The 22687-nt window shown below is 33.9% G+C and overlaps 2 protein-coding genes across 2 annotated transcripts; one reads left to right on the forward strand and one right to left on the reverse strand.

Moving 5' to 3' along the window:
* The first annotated feature begins 259 nt into the window (after positions 1-259).
* On the forward strand, positions 260-6138 carry LOC122598029 (alkaline/neutral invertase A, mitochondrial-like). Its single transcript, XM_043770637.1, has 6 exons — positions 260-1209; positions 1656-1821; positions 1984-2195; positions 4019-4512; positions 5034-5082; positions 5662-6138. The coding sequence occupies exons 1-6, from the start codon at positions 481-483 to the stop codon at positions 5986-5988; spliced, it is 1977 nt and encodes a 658-aa protein (XP_043626572.1). The 5' UTR covers positions 260-480; the 3' UTR covers positions 5989-6138.
* A 304-nt stretch (positions 6139-6442) lies between these two features.
* Positions 6443-12791, reverse strand: LOC122585956 (gibberellin 2-beta-dioxygenase 2-like). Its single transcript, XM_043758072.1, has 3 exons — positions 12424-12791; positions 7049-7406; positions 6443-6765 (listed from the first exon to the last, which is right to left on the reverse strand). The coding sequence occupies exons 1-3, from the start codon at positions 12789-12791 to the stop codon at positions 6520-6522; spliced, it is 972 nt and encodes a 323-aa protein (XP_043614007.1). The 3' UTR covers positions 6443-6519.
* Positions 12792-22687: the final 9896 nt, after the last annotated feature.

The raw sequence follows: 22687 nt of genomic DNA on the forward strand, positions 1-22687 counted from the left end.
AAGAAAAGCCACATCAGCATATACTTTATCTAAAAACTCGAAAACAAAAAATATGAAAATGACAACAAAACAATACAAAAATAGAAATAAAAATAGGAAAACACGTGCAAGGACACAATAGTAAATCACTAAAACAATTCCAAAACTATCGTGTCCAGTCCACCAACCCAGAATTTCATGGAACCTTTCTTCCCCCTCCTCTATATATACATGCTTTCACAACAATTACTTTTTCAAATCAAACACAAACTCAAGATCACTTTTTTGTAAGTCATATTTTCATTTCTGTCTCATATTTTAAATTAATATCTATTTATCTATATCTATATATAATTTGTATCTGTATATACACACACACACACAACACAATAATTAACCTCCTGTTGATTCAATCTTTTTATAGATTCAACAGATCTAGGGATTCATTGTAGATCTATTTTTATTATTTTGAAAGATATAGATATAATAGATATATTTATAATGGCTAGTTGTAGCTGTATTGGAATATCGACAATTAAGCCAACAACTTATAGTAGGATGATTCTAATTGGTTATAAAAGATCTTCTATTTTCGGTTTTCGAATACCTGATAGCTCACCGGCGATTAATTCGTCGAAATCGAGATTTAAGCTGCATAGATATAGAGGGATACATAGTTGTTGTAGTAGTATTTACAATAGTGGTGGTAAGGTTTTAGGGTTTAGAAACGTAGTTGATTCGAATCGGAAGGGTTTTTGTGGTTCCGGTTCGAATTATAATAGATTCAGTAGGCTTGTATCTAAAGTAGCCTCGGATTATAGGAGTCATTCAACGTCGGTTGAGTCACACGTTAAGGATACTAGTTGGGAAAAGATTTACATTCAAGGGGGTTTGAATGTGAAACCTTTAGTGATTGATAAGGTGGATAAGAAAGAGGGAAATCAAGAGAAAGTGTTGGATGATAGTCTTTTGGGTGTAAATGTTGAGACTAGAGCGAGAAATGAACTTTCTGAGATTGAGAAAGAGGCTTGGACATTGCTTAGAGGGTCGATTGTGGATTATTGTGGCAGTCCAGTTGGAACGGTTGCTGCGGCTGATCCTGCTGATAAGCTGCCGTTGAACTATGATCAGGTGTTTATTCGGGATTTTGTTCCTTCGGCGCTTGCTTTCTTGCTTAATGGAGAAGGAGAGATTGTCAAGAACTTCTTGCTGCATACTCTCCGATTGCAGGTAGTTTTCACACATTTAATTAAATGTTTACGTTTCTCTCAAGTGTCATAGTATCTTGTACTATGTTCAGCTGTATTGTTTTGAAGAGTGCTTTATGAAATAAAGAGCCCATTACGTTACACTATTTTCTGACATTCCCCAAGATCATTTTGTAGCATTTCTCCTGCATTATGTAGTTCAGTAGATGAACCTTTGTTCTCCATATTGATTTAACGCACAAAATGAGAATGTGAAATGTCTCAACATTTAGGAGCAAAACTTCTAGTATCTAAACTAGCTTAAACCTTCTTAATTAACGGATCTGAATCATCGGGTTGTATTTTTATAACATGTAGTTATGCTAAGTTTATGATATGACAAGTAATATAGAACTTCTGTTAGCTGGAAACGTATGCTTTCTTAGTTGAAAAATCTGTTAAGTTTCTTCCCTGTTCTATTGTTGACAGAGTTGGGAAAAGACAGTTGATTGCCACAGCCCCGGGCAAGGGTTGATGCCAGCTAGCTTTAAAGTCCGAAGTGTGCCGCTTGATGGAAAACCTGGGGAATATGAGGATGTTTTGGATCCTGATTTTGGTGAATCAGCAATTGGGCGTGTTGCCCCTGTTGATTCTGGTAAGATACTATCATACTACATACTATAGCACTATACAATTAGATCAGTTTCTACGATGTGAATTTTGTAATAATTTGTTAAGCATTTTGCTGGCACAGTTCTTGTGTGCCCTGGTTATGTTTTCAGTACAACATTCAAGCTGACTCTAACGTCTTGATCAGGTTTATGGTGGATTATACTATTAAGAGCCTATGGAAAGATCACGGGCGACTACTCTTTGCAAGAGAGGGTGGATGTCCAAACAGGAATAAGATTGATACTCAAATTGTGCTTGACTGATGGGTTTGACATGTTTCCCACTCTTTTGGTGACCGATGGCTCCTGCATGATTGATAGAAGGATGGGTATTCATGGCCATCCTCTTGAAATTCAAGTAAGTTATCTTTTAAGGAACCTGATAATTGTGTATATGGTTGTATCTCATAAATATGAAATGTGACACATTCTGTAGTGGGCTGTTGTTGCATAATTTTTTACATTGAAATGCTCTTCATGGTACTTAAATAACTGTTTCTGGTTACATACTCAAATGAAAAGAGTTAACAGTCATGATGAAGCTCTCACGTCATATCAAATGCATGATATGTGCCAGTTATAATAAAGTATTGAATAATTTAAGATAAGAGGATGTTGAATAGAGCAACTTGATTCGAGAAATTATTGATTATCTAGTTCATTAATTATGATTTATGTTTAATAATCGAAACAAACATGGGCATGATAAATATTTACATTCAAGTATGTAATCCAAAAATTGAGTAGAAGTACAATTATGTTTTCTTGTATCTTGCTAACTGCCTTTCTATCAAGATTCCCGTTCCTGTCATTTATGGGAGTCAAAAAACCTTCTATCCTCCAAAGTCTAAACACCTTCGACTAGAATATAGGGTTTTATCAAAACGGATCATTTTTAAAAGATTTATTCTATCCGTCACTCATTATTCGCCAGTTTCTATTGTACTACATTCAGAAACATCGAACTTTTTGTGTGATAGAGGAGTTTTGTTCGTTTCATTTCATTTAATGTAGTTAAGTTCTATCTCTATTTTTTTTTATCTTCTCCTTTCAGTATTAGGGTGCGTTTGTCTTTCCAGACATAAAATGTCTCGTGTCTTATGTCGTATGAAGATCTTAGTACAATCTTAGACGCTTGTTTTTTTCCCACTCAAACGATCATCAATGGAAATCCAGATCAACTATAATCAACCTAAAAGCAACCAAAATCAGATTTATAATCGACCTAGTTAGATTCAAAAGGACCAAAACATAACAAGATCTAGGAACAAAGAAGAAAATTGAAAATCAGATCTAGAATTAAAGAAGGAAAAACAAATCTGGTGGTTGGCCACGCCTGGCTGGAAGTGGTTCTGTGGTGGTTGGCAGCGACTGCGGCTGACCAGATCTGGTGATCTGGTGGTGAGTCATCTTTATTTCTTCGCACGCCAATTAATGAGTTTACATATTTACTTTCTGTTGCACCATATAAATGGACCAACATGTAGAAAATGTTTCGAGGGTTCACGTAGTGTAATCAGATCTGTAATAATAAGATTTCATCGGCGCTGTACAAAAAAAAAAAAATTCATTGGCAACTCCCCCCCCCCCCCCCCCCCCCCCCCAATTAAAACGAAAAAGTCTTGATTTTGGGATGTCTTATCAAGTTACCTATGTACCTGTGGTCGCTGTACAAATATTTTGATGCTAACTTGGTTTTGGTTCAATTGATTTTCTTGCCCTGTTATTATTGATGGAGTAGTCCAAACAATTAAATAATTTCATGTACTTCACTTAAATATGTGTCCATTTAAAGCTTACAACTGTGTTTGGATTATTGTTGGTTCTATTGCTTCGAGATCTATCATAATAATATTGCTGCTTTTCTTGTCCTTCCGGACTCGCTTATCCAATGTAGCTGTTACAGCTCAACTGTTTATGGTTAAGTTAAGCTGTTTTTTCTTGCTTCCTTAATAAAGGTTTGCTTGTATGATATAAGTAAACCTTTATTAAGGTGGCAGGGTTGCCAGCTTGCGTCATGTTGAAACAGGATGGACCAGGTTGGATTGACCCACTAACATATCTATAAACCTTCCATGGAGTACTAACATATTATAGGCAACCTTTCATAGAGAATTCTCACATTTAATTTTGTCATAGTATATGCCCCATCAATTTCCTAATGAAATCTTCTGTATCCAGGCCCTATTCTACTCGGCTCTACGCTGCTCACGAGAGATGGTCACCGTCAATGATGCAACAAAAGATCTTATGGCAGCCATCAACAACCGTCTGAGTGCCCTCTCTTTTCACATTCGTGAATACTATTGGGTTGACATGAAAAAGGTCAATGAAATCTACCGTTATAAGACAGAGGAATACTCTACTGATGCCATCAACAAATTCAACATTTATCCAGAACAGATTCCATCTTGGTTGGTAGACTGGTTTCCTGAATCTGGTGGCTATCTTATTGGCAACTTACAACCAGCTCACATGGATTTTAGGTTCTTCACCCTTGGGAATCTGTGGTCCATTGTTTCCTCATTGGGAACACCTAAACAGAATGATGGGATATTGAACCTGATTGAAGAGAAATGGGACGACCTTGTAGCAAACATGCCTCTCAAGATCTGCTATCCTGCACTTGAGTACGAAGAATGGCGTATAATTACAGGAAGTGATCCTAAGAACACGTGAGTCTATATGATGCCTTATTTGACTTCATTTGATATACATTATCAGTTAAAAAGTCATAGTGGGTGGGTTGGGTAACCAGTCAAAGTGGGTAACTTTTTTTAAGTGTCAAGTTAGTTGACCAGAAACATCTTCTGTCCATAAAATTGATGTTATATATAACTGATTGGCATGTCAAATATGTTTATGGAAGATGATTATTTTGTTCTATTGAGTGATGTAGGACGCTTTGTGCATAAAAAATACACTGTTAGTGACATTCGACCCGTTTATTTATAAGCTAGTATTTTATTTAACTACTTGACCAGCTAGTTAATATAAGTATAGTTTTTCTTCATAAGTAAATGGGTTGAAAGTTGTACCTTCATTAACAATGCACCAAAAATACTCAAAAAGCGAGACCGATCGATATTAAAAAGCCGTCTCTATTTTGGTTTTTGGCTTAGTTTCCAAACATTTGATATTTGGTTAGGAATGACATTTGTGTATTGATACTGACTTGAGTGCCTTTATTTTGTAGTCCCTGGTCATATCACAATGGAGGATCTTGGCCTACACTCCTTTGGCAGGTAATCTTTTAGTTGATTCAGTTACAAAAATGATATCAATAGTTTTAAAGCTCATAACAATGGTCGATGGATCACCATTATATCAATCATTTCAGTTGTTTGAATTAAGCTGCTTAAAGACATTTCTGTGTTCTTAGCCATGATATTTCTTGTGATGCCGGGAGTTTAACTCAATGGGAAGTCTTCACTTTCAGGTGGACAGCTAAAGCTTCCACAAAACTGACCCGGGTCTTATTTGGAGTATGTAGATACTAGAGGTAGTTAAAGGGTGGTTGGGTTCGGATTGAATTGAAACATTTTTGGGAAGTATTTTAAAACTTGTTTTTTATTGAAACGGCATTTTAAAACTTATTGTGAATGATTAGTGTCGAGTCAAAGTTCAAAACTTATATTATTCATTAATAATCTTTTTTTTTTTTTTTTGTTTCAACAAAGGTATCCTCCAAGTGTTATTATAACAGTACATGTTATAGATAAATAACCTGAATAAATTATGCATTTCTTAATCACATGCACAACTCGAGTCATTTGCTTGGGTCATTGACAACAATCTTAAATCTTGGTTCCTTGTTATCTCAGTTCACACTTGCTTGTATCAAGATGAAGAGACCAGGACTTGCAAGAAAAGCAATTGCTTTAGCTGAGAAGAGACTCTCTTCAGATAAATGGCCCGAATATTATGATACAAGATTTGGAAGATTCATCGGGAAACAATCACGGCTGTATCAAACATGGACAATTGCTGGCTTCCTTACCTCGAAGAAGTTACTGGAGAACCCTGAGTTGGCATCAAAGTTGTTTTGGGAAGAGGATTTTGAACTTCTCGAGAACTGTGTGTGTGGTCTCGGAAAGCACGGAAGAAAGAAATGCTCTAGATCTGCTGCAAGATCTCAAATTGTACCTTAGAAACAATCTCACTTGATCCAATTTACTTAACAGAATAAAGATTAGTGGTCCAATATTGAGATGAACTTTATTTAACTCAAGGACAGACTGACTTGACTTGTCAATTGAATGTTATTAATTATTAATGCAATGCTAGTTTTCTTACTGTAATTTTATAAATGTATTTTTTAATTACAACTGATTGAATAATGAAAGAGGCTGCTATTGGGAACAACTCTCATATCTCTTGGATTGGCACTGTATCAAAAATTCTTGGTCCACGTACGTGAACAAGCATTAATCCCAGTTTTAGGGAGATTCACAAGCCAGTGGATAACCGATAACTAGAACATTTTACATAGTTTTTTAGATTACTCTACAAAACGTTAATGATAAACTAATCCAAAACAATGTACAACGCCAAACATATGTTGTACGTACAGGTACAGTCAGTTCAACAACGTTGTTCGGGATTTGCAAAATTTGTTTTGGAAAAGAAAGGATTTATGGTCCTCTTTTCTTTTCCCCATGTAACCTTCTTGGCATCAACGATCAGGCAATCCTGAAATGATCAAGCCTGTTTACACCAAGACGATGAGCATAGGTATGTGACTTGTATTCTGCCCAAGTGAATGCTCTATAAAGCGGCTCATCTTGCTTGAGTAGTTCAGGTGGGCAAGTGATTAGTGCTTCTGGTGGAGGCGCACCAAAGTAGACCATGGACAATCTAGACCGGTCAGGTAATGTGTTAGCCATTGCTCGATGTCTCACACTTGTAAACCTTCCGTTGGTCATAGCCTAGGATTAGAAGAGTGATTAGTAAACAACATGGCAATGTATAAGATTTGAATTGTGTTGGCTAAGGGTCTTTGTTCATGTGTATAATGTATTTAATCAAAATATCAAATCATGAATAATTCAACAAAAGTTTATTTGTGCTGTTCTTACTTTGAAAAAGAATAAATAAATTTTATACAAGTGCCATGACACAATCACACAAACAAGTTATTTGAAAAATAAGGAAATGAATAATTGGATGGAAAAGTGGGAAGGAAAAGAAGGGAAGCAAAGCAAGGCTAACCTGCAAGACATCACCAATATTGACACAGAAGGCATGTGGGTCAGGAGAAACAGGGACCCAGACGCCATTTCCCAAAGATATCTGAAGGCCACCCACACCGTTGGATCTAAGGAGAGTCAAGATCTGAGGGTCAGAGTGTTCTCCAAAGCCAATGGTGCTGCTGCCACGTTGGAAGGAGTGTGACGTGTCACTGAGATGTGGATAGTGATTTAGCCTCAAGAGAGAGTCACTGTCAAAGCTTCTGACCAGATTGCTGAAGAATGAGAGTGGGACACCACCCCCTATACCTTTGGCTATCAATTCCAATATCTCACATGCCAACTCCTTCACACCTTCCACATAACTACTCACTGCACAACTGTACGTTCCACATATAAATCACACACACACACACACAAGTTTGTGCTTTCTTGTCAAATTAATTTACTTCATCCTCCATCAATGTTTACCATCCAAAGTTCACATTCACAAGATAATCACACAAGTAGGATGTTTTATCATATATTCACAATACACATAGAAGCAAAATGTATTAGCTGGTCTATTGAAGTTTTAAAAAGTTTGAAATTACATGAAGCTTTAAAATCATATTTAAACATTCGTCCTTGGTTCTATGACTATTAGAAAGTCCAATCATACATTTAACACACAACTACTAGAAAGGTCAAAAATAAAATGAAACATCTATAATAGAGAGATCAATAATATTATGCGAAGAATAACAAGTAAAGAACGAATATCGCATGTCAAATCTATGTGAAATTAACTATCATTATAGATTTTATTTTTATGTGCTGAAAATAAATAGGGTTTTGCTAAACGAAACTTTAAGGACTTTTGTTAAGGTGCATTAATTAGGTGTACAGTTACCATAAAAATTAAGGGGTAAACTTTTAATATGAAAATGTACGACATTTTTATACACGTTAACTGAAGCCCTAATTTTCCAAATAAATAAAGAAAAAAAAAGAGCCATTTGTAGGTTTGCAGTTAGGTAGTTGAGTGAAAGGCAAACACAATGCACACCTATTTCTGATTCTGACATTTTTGCTCACTATTTTCCAACCTTTTCTGCTTTTTCCCGTAACTCTTCCCTTTCCTTTTATGGTATAACCAAGTAACCATTCCATTTACCATTTCTAGATTTCCTTTCTTTCTTTTACTAGATTTTTTTAACCATAAAAAATATATAATCATAATCAATCAAATATATAAAGAGATATACGCTTCTTTTAAGTGTGCAAAGTACCTGTCAGCTTTACAATGTTTTTTGGTTGGTTATATCTTAGTAGATTTCTTCAAATACATAGAATTGCAAGGAGTTTTTTTAATTGTTCGATCTAGACGAGCTATGAACTTTTTAAACACGTTGTATTTGGGTGACCTATTGAAAGATTTAACCGTAAAAGTCATCTACTCTAGTGAATTTCCAAAAGCTTATGGGTTGCTAAAAGTATAAGTGGTTAAGGAAAAAAATAGAGACAAAATTACCCAAAATTGCCAGAAAATAATACTTAGACCCGATAGATGAACCAGTCTATTTAAGCACACTATATATCTGTACAAATTTTGCAAGTTATGTGTATACAGGGGACAATAAAAAAGTTCGTGGTGCAGTAATGTTTTTTGAGTTAAAGATTTTAATACATCCAAACCACTTGAGAAACGCAAAATCATCCATTTTCTAATCTTACCTCATTATCATTATTTTTTCTACATATTCCGGTGATGAATGAGTATATAAAAACATAAATGACACATTGCATTTGCGTTGTACCAAATTAAAATCACAAACACCACATAAATAAGCATTCTGTGTTAAACTTGAATATTAAGTAAACTTATTATAATAGAAAACTAATTCATAGTATAAGTTAGTGTACCCGCGCTTTTTACCACAGAAAATGTTTTTTACACAACAAAGTTTTAGATACGAATAATATATAATAGTATTAGTTTAATGTAAATATACGTCAAATGTTCAAACCTAAATTTTAAAAAAAATGCAAATGAACAGAGTAATTCTAAAAATAACGTATAAGAACAATGAAAATTATACAATAATATATATGAAAAACATAAATTAAAACAATAACTATGTTATTATAAATAATGACACTATGACGACGTTGATATAATATGGTGTTTTGTTTTTAATGTTACATGAACGTAAAACATAAAATGATGAAAATTACTATATATATATATATATATATATATATAGTGAAACATTTGATAAATATTTTATGTACCTTTACATTTTTGACATCATCACACATATTTCACATATAAACACACACACAAAAAAAAGTGTATAGATGTCCAAAGACATCCTTGGTTAAGGATTACGCTTTATTGATAAAATTATCTAATGATATCTTTAATTATGCCGTACGTTGGAAATCTTTTATACATAGGGAAGAGATTTCTCAATGAACGTTTATCCATAATTATGTATTTTTTATTACACAGTATACAATCTGATAATGTAAGATTTGATTGTGAAAAATGATAAATCAACGTAAAAGTAGTCTAATAATCTTAAAACATGACATTTGTTATTTACTTATATTTTATCTATTGATTTATACACATGTTATGATTAAATTATTAAAAAGATAATTAGACTATTTAAAAAAAAATCTATCATTCCTTTTTGTTATGAACAGATAAAAGTTGGTGTGAATTTATTCAACCGTATACATAAGGAGTAATAAGTTAATGATCATCTATATCGATATACCACAAAATAATAAAAAGAATAATCCCTACATTGAAAGTTATATGTAAGAAAATCATATCTTAACTACTCTCTACAAGAAAACTCTTCACACACCAACTCTTTCTCACTATCTCTTCCTTTCTTGCATTTGCACCTTATTATTGGTATCTTTGTTACAACACACGGGTATCATGCTAGTATTTTTAATATTATAATAATAAGTGGGAGTAAATATGTAAAGTAGGAGCGTTCGTAGACTCGTAGTGTCGTACCAAGAAAAGAAAACCTAGAAGGCTATTGGATGAGAAGACCACAAGCCACCTCCCATGTGATCGCTACTGCTGTGTTTCAACTATACACTCCCTATCCAATACTTTACTTCCCACTTTTCGCCTATTTATTTCTTTATAATTTCTTTATTTTTGTATATAATATTATCAATTCACTTGTGTATAATTATATCAATCTTAATATTTTATTTTAGCTTAAGATAGTTGACTAACGTTTCATAAATCAAATATCCCACATTGGTCTAGTCAGAATAATATTACGAAATACTTTTTATACATAAATTAAAAACCATAATTCGCTTTAATAAAATGTATGCAACAATCATTACACTTTTAAGATTTCTAATGCACAATTATTTTAGTATAGCATTGGTAGGGTTGCTTTTATGTTTTCGCTTCGTTGTACATAATAATATTTGCTTAGAACTTAATTTATTTTTGTATAAAAAGGGAACATAAAGTTTAAAAATAAGTAAACAAGAAGATATTTATTTTATTTGGTTTCTATATTAAGAAATTTTGGATAATTAATTGGTTATTATTAGTATAAAGTTATGGGATATTACCTTAATTAGTTTATTTGACTTACGTAAGTGATCAACTTCCAAAACAATATTATTTTATTTTAAAAACGTTATACATTACTCTAACCATGAATTCTAATTTCATGTAAAAATATTACCTTTTTAAATTTTTCCTTTGATTATTTTTGAATTTGTGAGCCAGAAATAAAATAGTTAAGTCAAATTATTGATCATTAGTTAACAAAGCAGAAAATATATCTATAACCCTTTATAAAACACTAGCATTGTATTCACGCGATGCAACAGAGCATAGGAAAAAAACGCTGGTTTATTGGCGGCACTCGCGCGATTACCGGATCACCGTACCTATGGCTATGTGTGTTTTAGACGGCGGAGACGACAACGGTTTTGGGGGGCGGTAGCCGATGGCTATGTGTGTTTTAGAGGGACCGGAGGCGGTTCTGAGAGGATATGTGTGTGTGTTTTGTTTTAGGGGATGTATGGGTGTGTTTTTTTGGTATAATAAGGGAGACAAATTGGGCGTAATTTTTTTTAAGGATATTTTTGATATTTCTGGATTAAAGTGTTTGGTGTTAGTGTAAATTAAAAGGGTAAATAGAGAATTTAAAGATAGAGTGTTTAATTTGAAGAGGGGTAGTTTGTTTATATAAGGAGTATAAATATTGAATTCTCTTATTTTAAAAAATTCAGCCCTTTTTTATACCCAAAATACCTTTACTTCTTAATCTTAATTCCCTTATAAATTTAATCTATTCTTATATACTATCTAAAAAAAACTCTCTCTTTAAATGTTACATGAGAAAGTTATCTAAAATAACATTAATGATTATTACACTGTCAATCTTTTATCTTTTAAAATATCTTCGATCATTAACCTTTTAAATCAATTACTTTTACATCAAATATTTACACCACTTGGCACCATCTCCACCACCAACAGTCGCTCTCACCACCACACCGTCGTCGCCACGATCACCGCCGCATTGTGCGGGTACCGTGCTAGTTTATATAAACTAAGATAAATTATCAATAAGATGCTGCTTAAATACGCAAGTCATCAGGTATTCAAAGAATCAAAGATATTAATTTATGGACATATACATGAAGAAGTTTCTGCATAAACAAAACTTTCATAAAGATCGTGGTGTTTGTTTTGAATTTAATTTAATGGGAAAATGACTCAAGCTAAGCTAATAAGTCGATGTAGTTAATTTAGACTTTATAAGAAAAAATGACTTAATCTAAAACAAGCAACATATACTATATTTATTTGCATATAGACATGTAACCAGAACAAAATTTTATGAATAATATACGTGTTAATTAACAGAATGAAAAATACTCCACCTTATTATGATATATACTTGGTACATTATTATGTACTTACGGTTGTACGTGTTTTTAATATATATAAAACCAATTAATATGGTACAACATTACATCATATCGGCCCAAAAAGAAACTATGTTGAGTTCAAAATTGATTTCATTATTTAAGTTATATGATGTTCTTAATCATCATGTTGTCTTTTTTTTTTAAATCTTGTATACGTGACATGTAAAAATACAAGTCATTGATAAAAGAAAACCAACTCCTAATTAAAGCTAACATATATAGAAAGATTTAGTAATTAAGTACTGTAGTATATTATTGTAATTTCAATCTTTTGGTTTGATGCTATCCATGCATAACTATATATACATTATAATATAAGGAAACAAAATAAATGTCATATATATTTTCAGCATGATAGTTATGAGAATGAAAATATACATAGTAAATGGAGTTATTAATTAATATATAAATATATATATATACCTGAATTTAGAATTATTAATGATATTGAAATGATCTTGCTGATTAGCTTGAAGAAGAAGATATTCAAGCTCTCCTGTGTCACCACCAAGACCAATGTTCTTGCAACCATAACCAAATGGGTTAGCGGATCCGACCCGTTTCTTTTCGGGTAATGGTTTATCAAAGAACTCAAAGCTTTCATGTTCCATATTTTGTATAATGTGATTAGGGACACCATGGTTAATCACCTTAAAAAAACCATATTCTTCACAAGCCTTTACAATGAGCTTAGCCACTTTAGACTTTTTATCCGAAAGATCGATAACCGGTATCTCCACTTCTCGGATCTTTTCGATCCGAATTGGATTCATTTGAGTTGCTACAACCATTTTTTTATATATATGGTACGTACGTAGTAGTTATGGACTTATGGGGGTGTGTGATCAAATTCAAGAAAGAAAGAAAGTTTGGAGGTATGAAGGCAAGAAAGAACAAGAAAAAAAGGAGAGATATATATAGAGATATATTAGGAAAGGGAAGAATTAATATATATAATCTATAATTAATATGGGGAATTGTTGGAGTATTTATAATCACTTCTTTTTTTTTTCCTGGTATTCACACAGGTTTTATTTGACTCGATGAATAAGGTCATATGACTGCATAACTTTTTGTATATATACAGGAGACATATATATAGAGAGAGAGACCGACTCTATTTTTAGGTCGATATTGGTGTGTTTTCTCAAACAATAACCAATTTGCTAGACAAATGTATATATAACTATATAAGTAGTGACATAGTGCCATTAGTTAAGGTATATTGAAGAACTAGACGAATACTCGGCGGCGGAGTTTTGGTGGTGGGCGGCGGCGACTTGTCGTGGCAACGACGGCGAGTAAGATAGATAATTGATGTAAAATAATTCATGTGATTTAAGGAGTTAATGAAGGTAATTTAGTTATTAAAAGATGTATGTTATAAATGCTTTAAAAGATTAAGAGATTCTAAAAATATAATATCTAGTTTGTATTATAAGGAGTATAGATGACACGTTTTGTTCGGAAACATTTTGTTGACAATGTAACGTTAGATCTCTTTCATCACAACTTTATTATTCCAATGACCATAACATTACACCCGTCCCTTGTATTCTAAACTTATATAGGCTACAATATATGGTATTCATATTATTATTCAAGGATGCATGAACATATATTATGAATTAATTATATAAGTGTGGAAAAAGAATTAATAGTGTTGAATTTATCGATTTGTATTTCAAGTTCAAGGGGTAATAGTATAATTAATATGTTAATATGTTGAGGGATGGATATATATATAAAACTGTTAGGTACTTAAGCTTATTTATGAAGCACTCACATACATATTAATTTTTTAATTCATAAAATTTTTGGGGTCCAACCATTAATCGTTAAACAATATTAAAAAATTTAGTATGTTAAGGGTTACACAACTAAGCTGAAAGAACCCGACTCGATAAACCGAAAATGTAAGTTTTTTTTTTATATATATATATAAAAAACTCCCCACTGCGCTGCAGTGGAAATCCTCGGAACAAAAAGAGAAGAAGTCCCACTGCGCCGCAGTGGGTTTGCACTCTCCCACTGCGCCGCAGTGGGAGGAACTGAAAATAAGGACGAGGAATCCCACTGCGCCGAAGTGGGCTACCTGATCAGCAACCCTAATCCATTTTTGACACTTGAACCATCTTGCAATCCTTACCATGACTCAATGAACTTCAAAGCTACATTCTGAAAATTTCTAACAGCATTATAAACACATTTTGACTATCACACAACAATAGTTAGTTTCAAAACCCATGAACACCACCAAACGGGTCATTTACCTAAATTGACACAATTTTTGTCCAAATTTCAACTTCACAACTTTATAACAGTTTTACACCTGCTCATTTACATAATTCGACAAGAAATAGGACCATTACACCAAAACGTACCAAGAGCCAAAGGAGAGGGACAACTAGGTAACTACACCAAAAGATCGTCATCCATCCAAGAATGACCTAAATACCTTCACGAACTTCCAAAATTTACTTCAAGCTCTACTTCAATTTTCTTCAATTCAACAACACTAGTTCATTCTTTCGGAACTACCTATAAAAGTGTAAACAACTAAAATATAAGCAAAGGCTTAGTGAATATGTTTGCATACATTTACAAATACAAAAGAAGGCAAGTGCAAAGACTTTCACATGTAACCTATGACACCGTCGTGTCACATTTACATGCTCACTTTGCACACTATCAAATACATATATGGATCCATATAAGCTAAACAACATAATCATGATCATCTATCGGGGTTCTTAGGCCACCGGAGGTTCTTAGGCCTCATTCGATCAACTATCGGGGTTCTTAGGCCTTATAAATAATGCCCCACATGGGCTAAACGCCAAATCAATTACCATGCTTGGAACATTCACATCTCATAGTAATTGACCCAATGTATACACAAAGGTATGCAAGTATACTTACCTCCTCCGAAACAAAGACAACAAAGCAAAACAATAATGCTCAACAAGCTCAACCTATGATCATATCATAAAATGCATAAGCTTTCACTTACAATTTGACTAGCTTAATCTAGTCATACACAATTACTAGCCTTTTCCAAACCCAAAACCCAACCCATTTGTCATTGAGTTACTTTCATTCGTACAATAACATTAGGTAGCTCATTCTACCATTTTCATCATTATTTCAATAACTAGAAAAACTCATCTTTTCTCATAAACCCAAATTATCACAAGAACTTATCAATTTCATAATCAAACACATTATATAACTCAATGACAACTAGGTTAACTAAGGAATTGAGAAAAAATTAAACACAATCCAATTTCTAGCAAAACCCCAAATTTGGGTTCCTTCATGAACCCTAATTTCAAAAGAAAAGATAAAGCTAAATTGGGGAAATTCCTTACTTCAACAAAGAAGACAATTACTTAGGGTTTTCAATACACAATTTCTTCCCCTTTTTCCTCTTAAATTTTCGGCCACCTCCACCACAAATCCACAAACCCTAACTTTTTAATCTTGTTTGATAAGAGTTGTTAATGATGATTATTATTTTGATTTCTACCTTGGGCTTGGAAGATTAAACTTTGATTTAGTGAAAAAAAGAAGAATGCATGAAGTGAAGAAGAAAAAGAAGAATAATGAGTGAAGTGGTTAATTCCCGATAACTCTTCCGGTAAGTCCAAACGGTATGCAACCTTGCCAACTTTAGCCAAAATTTTGAACGGACCAATAAAACGAGGACTTAACTTTCCACGCTTTCAGAACCGTAAAACACCTTTCCATGGGGAAACTTTCAACAAAACACGATCGCCAATATTGAATTCAATTGGCCTTCTTCGTTTATCCGCATAAGACTTTTGTCGGTCTTGAGCCGCTTTCAATCTTTCCTTGATCACATCTATCTTCTCGATGGTTTTTAAGACCACTTCCGTACCACCTATTTCTCTTTGACCCACTTCTCCCCAACAAATTGGAGATCGACACTTTCTTACATACAACATTTCATACGGTGGCATTTGAATACTAGAATGGTAGCTATTGTTGTATGAGAATTCTACCAAAGGCAAGTGAAGATCCCAAGTGCCTCCAAAATCGATTATACATGCCCGAAGCATGTCCTCCAGGGTTTGGATGGTTCTCTCACTTTGACCATCTGTTTGTGGGTGATAAGCGAGTCTCAACTAAGGTTTAAGTCTAAGCACTCTCCAATCGAGGGTAAACCTAAATCCCTTAAACCTTGGCTCTGATACCAACTTGAAAGGACCCGACTCGATAAACCGAAAATGTAAGATTTTTTTTTATATATATATAACCCACTGCGCCGCAGTGGGTCGAGAACTCCCCACAGCGCCGCAGTGGAAATCCTTGGAACAAAAAGAGAAGAAGTCCCACTGCGCCGCAGTGGGTTTGACACTCTCCCACTGCGCCGCAGTGGGAGGAACTGAAAATAAGGACGAGGAATCCCACTGCGCCGCAGTGGGCTACCTGATCAGCAACCCTAATCCATTTTTGACTCTTGAACCATCTTGCAATCCTTACCATTACTCAATGAACTTCAAAGCTACAATCTGAAAGTTTCTAACAACATTACAAACACATTTTGACTATCACATAGCTTAAGCTACCGAAATTTGGAATGATCTTCCCCTAAGATTCCCCACTTGTTTAGCCAACTTTCTTTCATTTGCTTTCCTTGCTTTGGCTTGCCTCTCTTCCTTCGTCAACAATGGGCAAACACTCTTCATGTGTCCTTCATTGAAGCACTTGAAACATACGGTCGGCTTTCTAGGGGAGAACTTACAATCTTGGCTAATGTGACCCGGTTGGCCACAATTGAAGCATCCCTTCTTAGATGGAGACAAACAAACTCCGGAATGATGTTTCCCACAATTGTTGCAAGTGGGAATGTTTCTTTTATTAGAGCTACCCCCGAACTTCCACTAGGCCGGAACTTCTTGTTTGGAGAGTTTCTTTGTTCCACCTTCCTTTTCGAGGATTCATCATCCAGCATGCCTTGTTCCACCTCATGAGCCACATCAACCAATTGAGTGAAAGATTCAATTTTAAGTAGGGTAATCTTCTCCCGAATACTTTTGCGAAGCTTTGATAAAAATGCTCCTTCAACAACCGGTCATTCTTCAAATATTCCGGACAAAATTGAGCTTTGTCCAGAAATTGTACCCGAAACTCATTAACATTCAAAGTACCTTGTGAGTCATTCATAAACTCGCTCCTAAGCCTAGTCACATCGGCTTCTGATCGAAACACTTTAAAGAAGGCCACTTTGAAATCAGCCCATTCCATACCCACCGTTGCATCCTCACCCTTCTTAACAATCTCCCCATCCCACCATAGCTTAGCTCTATCACACAACATGCTTGACCCATACAAGGTCTTGTCTTCCGATGGAGTTTTAGTGATGCGAAAAGCTCCTTCAATCTCATTCACCCATCTTGTGCTCACAATCGGGTCAGGATCCCCATTGTATTTAGGTGGGTTAGCAATGGTGAAGCTCTTAAGGTCATAAGGCTTCTCACTCTTCGGCTTTGGTCGTTCATCGACATCTTGTGTTTTCGGTACCTTATCTTTCGGAAACCGTTTGTCAAACTCTACTTGTACCGCCGAGGCAACTTCTTCTCTTATCTTGAGGGCGATAGTATCACTCATCGCGCCCTCAAGTGTCTCATTTAACTTATTGACGATAAATGGAGAGAAATTCTCCAATGCCTTCCCGATTTGCTCGCTTATGAAGTCACGACTTAAATCCTCAATCAATACACTCTTATTCTTGTCGTGACTCGAACCATCTTCATCTTGAGATGAAGCCATACTACACAATTCGAAAAGCTCATCAATAACGTATATCATTCACTATTTAGTCTCTAATACCCCCAAACCTTCATGTCCGATCATCTCCGTATTTAGCAAGTTTAATTTAAAACATAATAGCTTATGATCGATAATAGGCCGACTCTATTATTATCATAAACTATTTCATTTTAAACCAATCTTACGAAACACGCCAACTCTCAAACATGAATCATCCAAAACCTAAGGTCAACGTCAAATTTTCCTATGGTTCAAGTCTAGGCATCTTAACCTAAAGATCGCATACCTAAATCCCTTGAACCTTGGCTTTAATACCAAAAATGTAAGGACCCAGACCTTTTAAATCAAAATCGAATAATATTTTTTTATGTACCCTACTACGGCGCACTGAGGCAATACACACCCACTGCGGCGCAGTGGAAACCCACAGCCTAATTTGACCATAAGCCCACTGCGGCGCAGTGGGACTACCTGCAGAAAACTTTTTGTTCAAAATCAACTTTCCTGCACCTTAACAAAATGGTTTCAACCAAAATGCCATTTCACTTCAAATCCTTTCATAAACTAAACCAAACTTGTTCATGACATATAAAACACCATTACAAAAGACTTGTCATCTATACAAGCTTTACAATCACGTTGTTCAACAAGTGGGTCGGATGCCCAACTTTTTTAATTATTTTTTTATTCTTATAAAACCTATCTATCCCTCCTTATCTTGAGAAAGTCAGAAAAAGCCAAAGAAATAAGAAAAGGAAATCCCGTTCAAAATCAGAAGGAAAAGAGAAAAAACTGGACGGGAACGCCCCTTAGGGCCCAGAGAGGGCGTTCCGAGGCGTTACGCACGAAAAAAGATAGAGGGAACGGGCTATTCCTCACGGTCTTAGGATTGGAGGGTTATGGGAATGCCCCTCCTCCAGTCGTTGCACGACACGTGTCCAAGACTAATCATAAGGGGCATTCCCCACATTCCCTTGGCGTGGAGGAATGTCCCCAAGGCATTCCTTTTCTTTTTTTTTAATAGATAATTATGTATATAAATAAAAAAAAAAAGAAAAGAAAAAACGGAAACCAAAGTTTGACCCATTAGATGCCAAGCCAAACGGACGCATTCGTTTTCAGATGGGGCTTGATTTTTAATGGGGCGGAACGCCCCCCGGGGCCGAGAGAGGGCGTTCCGGGGCGTTACGCAAGAATAAAAAGATACGGAACGGACTATTCCTCACGGTCTTAGGAGTGGAGGGTTATGGGAATGCCCATCCTCCACTCGTTGCACGACACGTGTCCAAGACTAATCATAAGGGGCATTCCCCACATTCCTTTGGGGTGGAGGAATGCCCCAAGACATTCTTTTTTTTTAATAAATAATTGTGTATATAAATCAAAAAAAGAAAAAAAACGGAAACCAAAGTTTGACCCACTAGATGCCAAGCCAAACGGACGCGTTCGTTTTTAGACGGGGCTTGATTTTTAATGGGTCGGAACGCCCCACGGGGGCGAGAGAAGGCGTTCCGGGGTGTTACGCATGAAAAAAGAGAGACGAAATGGGCTATTTCTCACGGTCTTATGTGTGTGATATATAGTCAAAAGGTTATATTACATGTTTTTCTTCTATTTTGTTTTTTTTGTTTCTTTTGAACATAATATGTTACTCACAAGTTAAATCAAAAGGTATTCACAAGACGTAGCAAATTACACTTATATCCCTTGCATTAAAATAATTATAAATTCAAGACAACATTTTTGTTCAAACAACCTTCACCACCATCCATAGTTAACATTGAAAATAACCTTTATCATTACATTAGGGAAAGAAAATTATTTTCAGATGGACCTCTTAGTCGATTTATAAAGAATGATAATTGAACCCTTAAATTCTATATTTAAAATCAAAAAAATTTCATTCCATCAAATCCTATTTGTTTGGTAAATGTAAATGTAACACCCAAATTTAAAAGATATCACACTGAATTTTTAACTCCAAACTTAACATTATAGTTTAGTGTGAGTACTATGAGTATTTCTAAAAATGTCCTTTTAATAACAAATTTAATGTTACGCTTAGTGCTAATGCTGGAGATGTCCCAAGTTAGGGTTTGCAAAATAATACAAATATGAACGAAACCCTTAGATATATATAGGTTTTTCTAAATGGTTAAATATGTCTATTTAACGAAACCTATTTTCATTTTTTCTTCAATAATAATAACTAGCCTTGAACCGTTTGTTCTTTTAACCATTAGATATATATATTCCTTAGTAAAGGAGCAATCCCTATCGCAAAGCCTTTTAAATTTTTACTCTTTTATTACTTAACTAGATTATTGTCTCGCATAATACGCGGGTAAATATATTTTTCATACTTATATATATCTAAAATATTATTTTCTTAATTAATAGTCAACAAATTAAAATATTCAATTTCACTTTATTAACAATTGTTTTTTTGACCTTGATAATTTCACTACTACAAAACTGGAAAATACCGACGGATTTTTCCAACGGAAAAGTCTGTCGGAAATTTCCGACCGATTACCGACGAAGTTCCGACGGCTTATCATTTAATCAACATATTGGAAAATTCACGACAGATTACCGACAGAATACCGATGAATACAAATTCTGTCGGAAATATGTCGGAATTTACCGACAGATTGTAAACCGTCCGTCGGAAATCCGTCGGAAATATAATTGTTTTAGAAAAGTTAAGTTTTTAGATATAAATCTGTCGGAAATCTGTCGCAATTTACCGACGGGTTTTAACAGTACGTCGGAATATTCCGTCGGAAGTGGATTTCCTACGCTTTTATTCCGACGACCCGTTTCTGTCGGAAATCCGTCGGAATATTCCATTTTTGTAGTAGTTTCACAAACATTTATTGTGTTGCTCATTAAGTCTTATTGATTAAATAAATTATTCAATGCTTTAGTTATTGCTTATCCATGTCATCACAAATATATCGATGTCATTCGGATTTTCAGGTCATATCATAAAAAGTATCACACATGACACATTCTTTAGATGGTGCAAAGGCATACAACCGTCTAAACCGAGTTGCGAGATTGCCACCATGAAGCCAATGATCATTCCAAAATCTTGTCTTATTTTCACTTCCAACTGTTCTTTAATAACATCTTAAAGGGATAACAATCGAATGTGCCTCAGAGAATGAAGACATATATTTGCCCATATATTATTACCATTTGTTTTACACAGGAAAATGGACTCAGAACCATGAATCACATTGATGATTTTAAATCTAAAGTAAATTCAGATTTTGAACCACATGTCATATCCATTTGTTCATATCAATGCTAAATTAAGAGTATCTAGACCACCAAAACCTAAATCACCCATTTTTTTACCTGACGATTGCCTTCCAGTAGATCCATTACATTTCATTTTCCGAGTTTGACCCCCCTTCCCCTCCTCCCTTACCCCTTCTATCAAAAAATAAAAAATGAAGTTGTGATCTTTATCAATTCAAATAGAGAAAAATGATATATCTTAAATACTTTGAATTGCCGAGTTAGAATTCATCATAGACAGCGCATTAGTATTGAGTATAGATTTTGTTCTATAATAACTTTGCAAAATTTATGAAATATAACTATGGATGGAGTCCCCACTCCAATTTTGGTACAATGTAAACTTTTTTAAGGGTATTTTTATAATTTTGTTCCTACAAAATATTAATAATATAAAGAATACATATAAACATTGACTTTGTTGTCATATGCCTCTTCTTTAGAAGTACATCACTTGGTTGGAAACATTATTTTTGAGATAAACCCCACTGTTGGTAGAGTAAAAAATTTAAATAGAATAGAAAAAAAAAAGGTTGGAAAAAGGTTTTTTCTTTGTTTAGGTAAATGTACATTACATTGATAATATAGTTGTATGTAAAAACGTTATATTTTTTTTTCAAATTCCTTTATAATAGTAATCACAATAGTCATGCATATTTAGAAGCTAAATTATATATCATTAATTTCGATAATTTATTTTATGTTGTTTAATAGAGCGCAAACTTTTCCGTCACCACATGCTCCAAAATTGCAGATCAATGTTAAAAGTTGACGTTCCCAAAGTTGTCATTCACCTAAGCTAAATTCGGTCTTCTCAACACTGTCGTTGATAATTTCTAAACCTGACATTATTATTATTATATATATTGTAGATACGACGACATTATTAATATTCAATTTTTTTATGGTTTAAAATATAGCTTACTATTTGTATTAATAGAAAATTGATCTATATATTTTATATGAAACATATCTTAGATATTTCAAATTAAAATATTTATTTTTTCATTTGATATTAACTATTATTTTATTGGATAAGATATAAGATAGATAGTATTATTTTATTATTAGGATATATATTAGCTCTTAATCTATTGAATATATTATATTAAAATTATTGGATAAAAAGTATAAATTTTTTATGAAAAATCAAAAAGTGTAAATTAAATATAAAGGGGTTTTTTTGTATAGTTATAAAAAGTATAAGTATTAATATTATCATTTAATAAAGATGAAATAACTAAACTTGATCTAATGGTTATTAATCAAAGATGGAATCCATCCAGGGGTTATATAAAACATTTAATGAGAACTATGATTTTTGCTTATATATCAAATTAAAAACATTTAATTATTATTTTGATTTAAGAGTTATAATTTATAGTTTGAACTCATCTAATGGTCTGTATTTCTACGTAAAAATATTTAAGACCATGTTACAAATTTTGACACCTTATCATTAAAAGTATCGTGACAATTATACAACGACACTATATTAAAAAAAGGGATTCGCTAACTAGTGTAATTATTATTATTTCCATGGTAAGTACTAAAAGTAAGCTAATTCCTAATTTAAGTATAT

This window comes from Erigeron canadensis, chromosome 1 (assembly GCF_010389155.1).
Source record: "Erigeron canadensis isolate Cc75 chromosome 1, C_canadensis_v1, whole genome shotgun sequence".
Taxonomy (NCBI): domain Eukaryota; kingdom Viridiplantae; phylum Streptophyta; class Magnoliopsida; order Asterales; family Asteraceae; genus Erigeron; species Erigeron canadensis.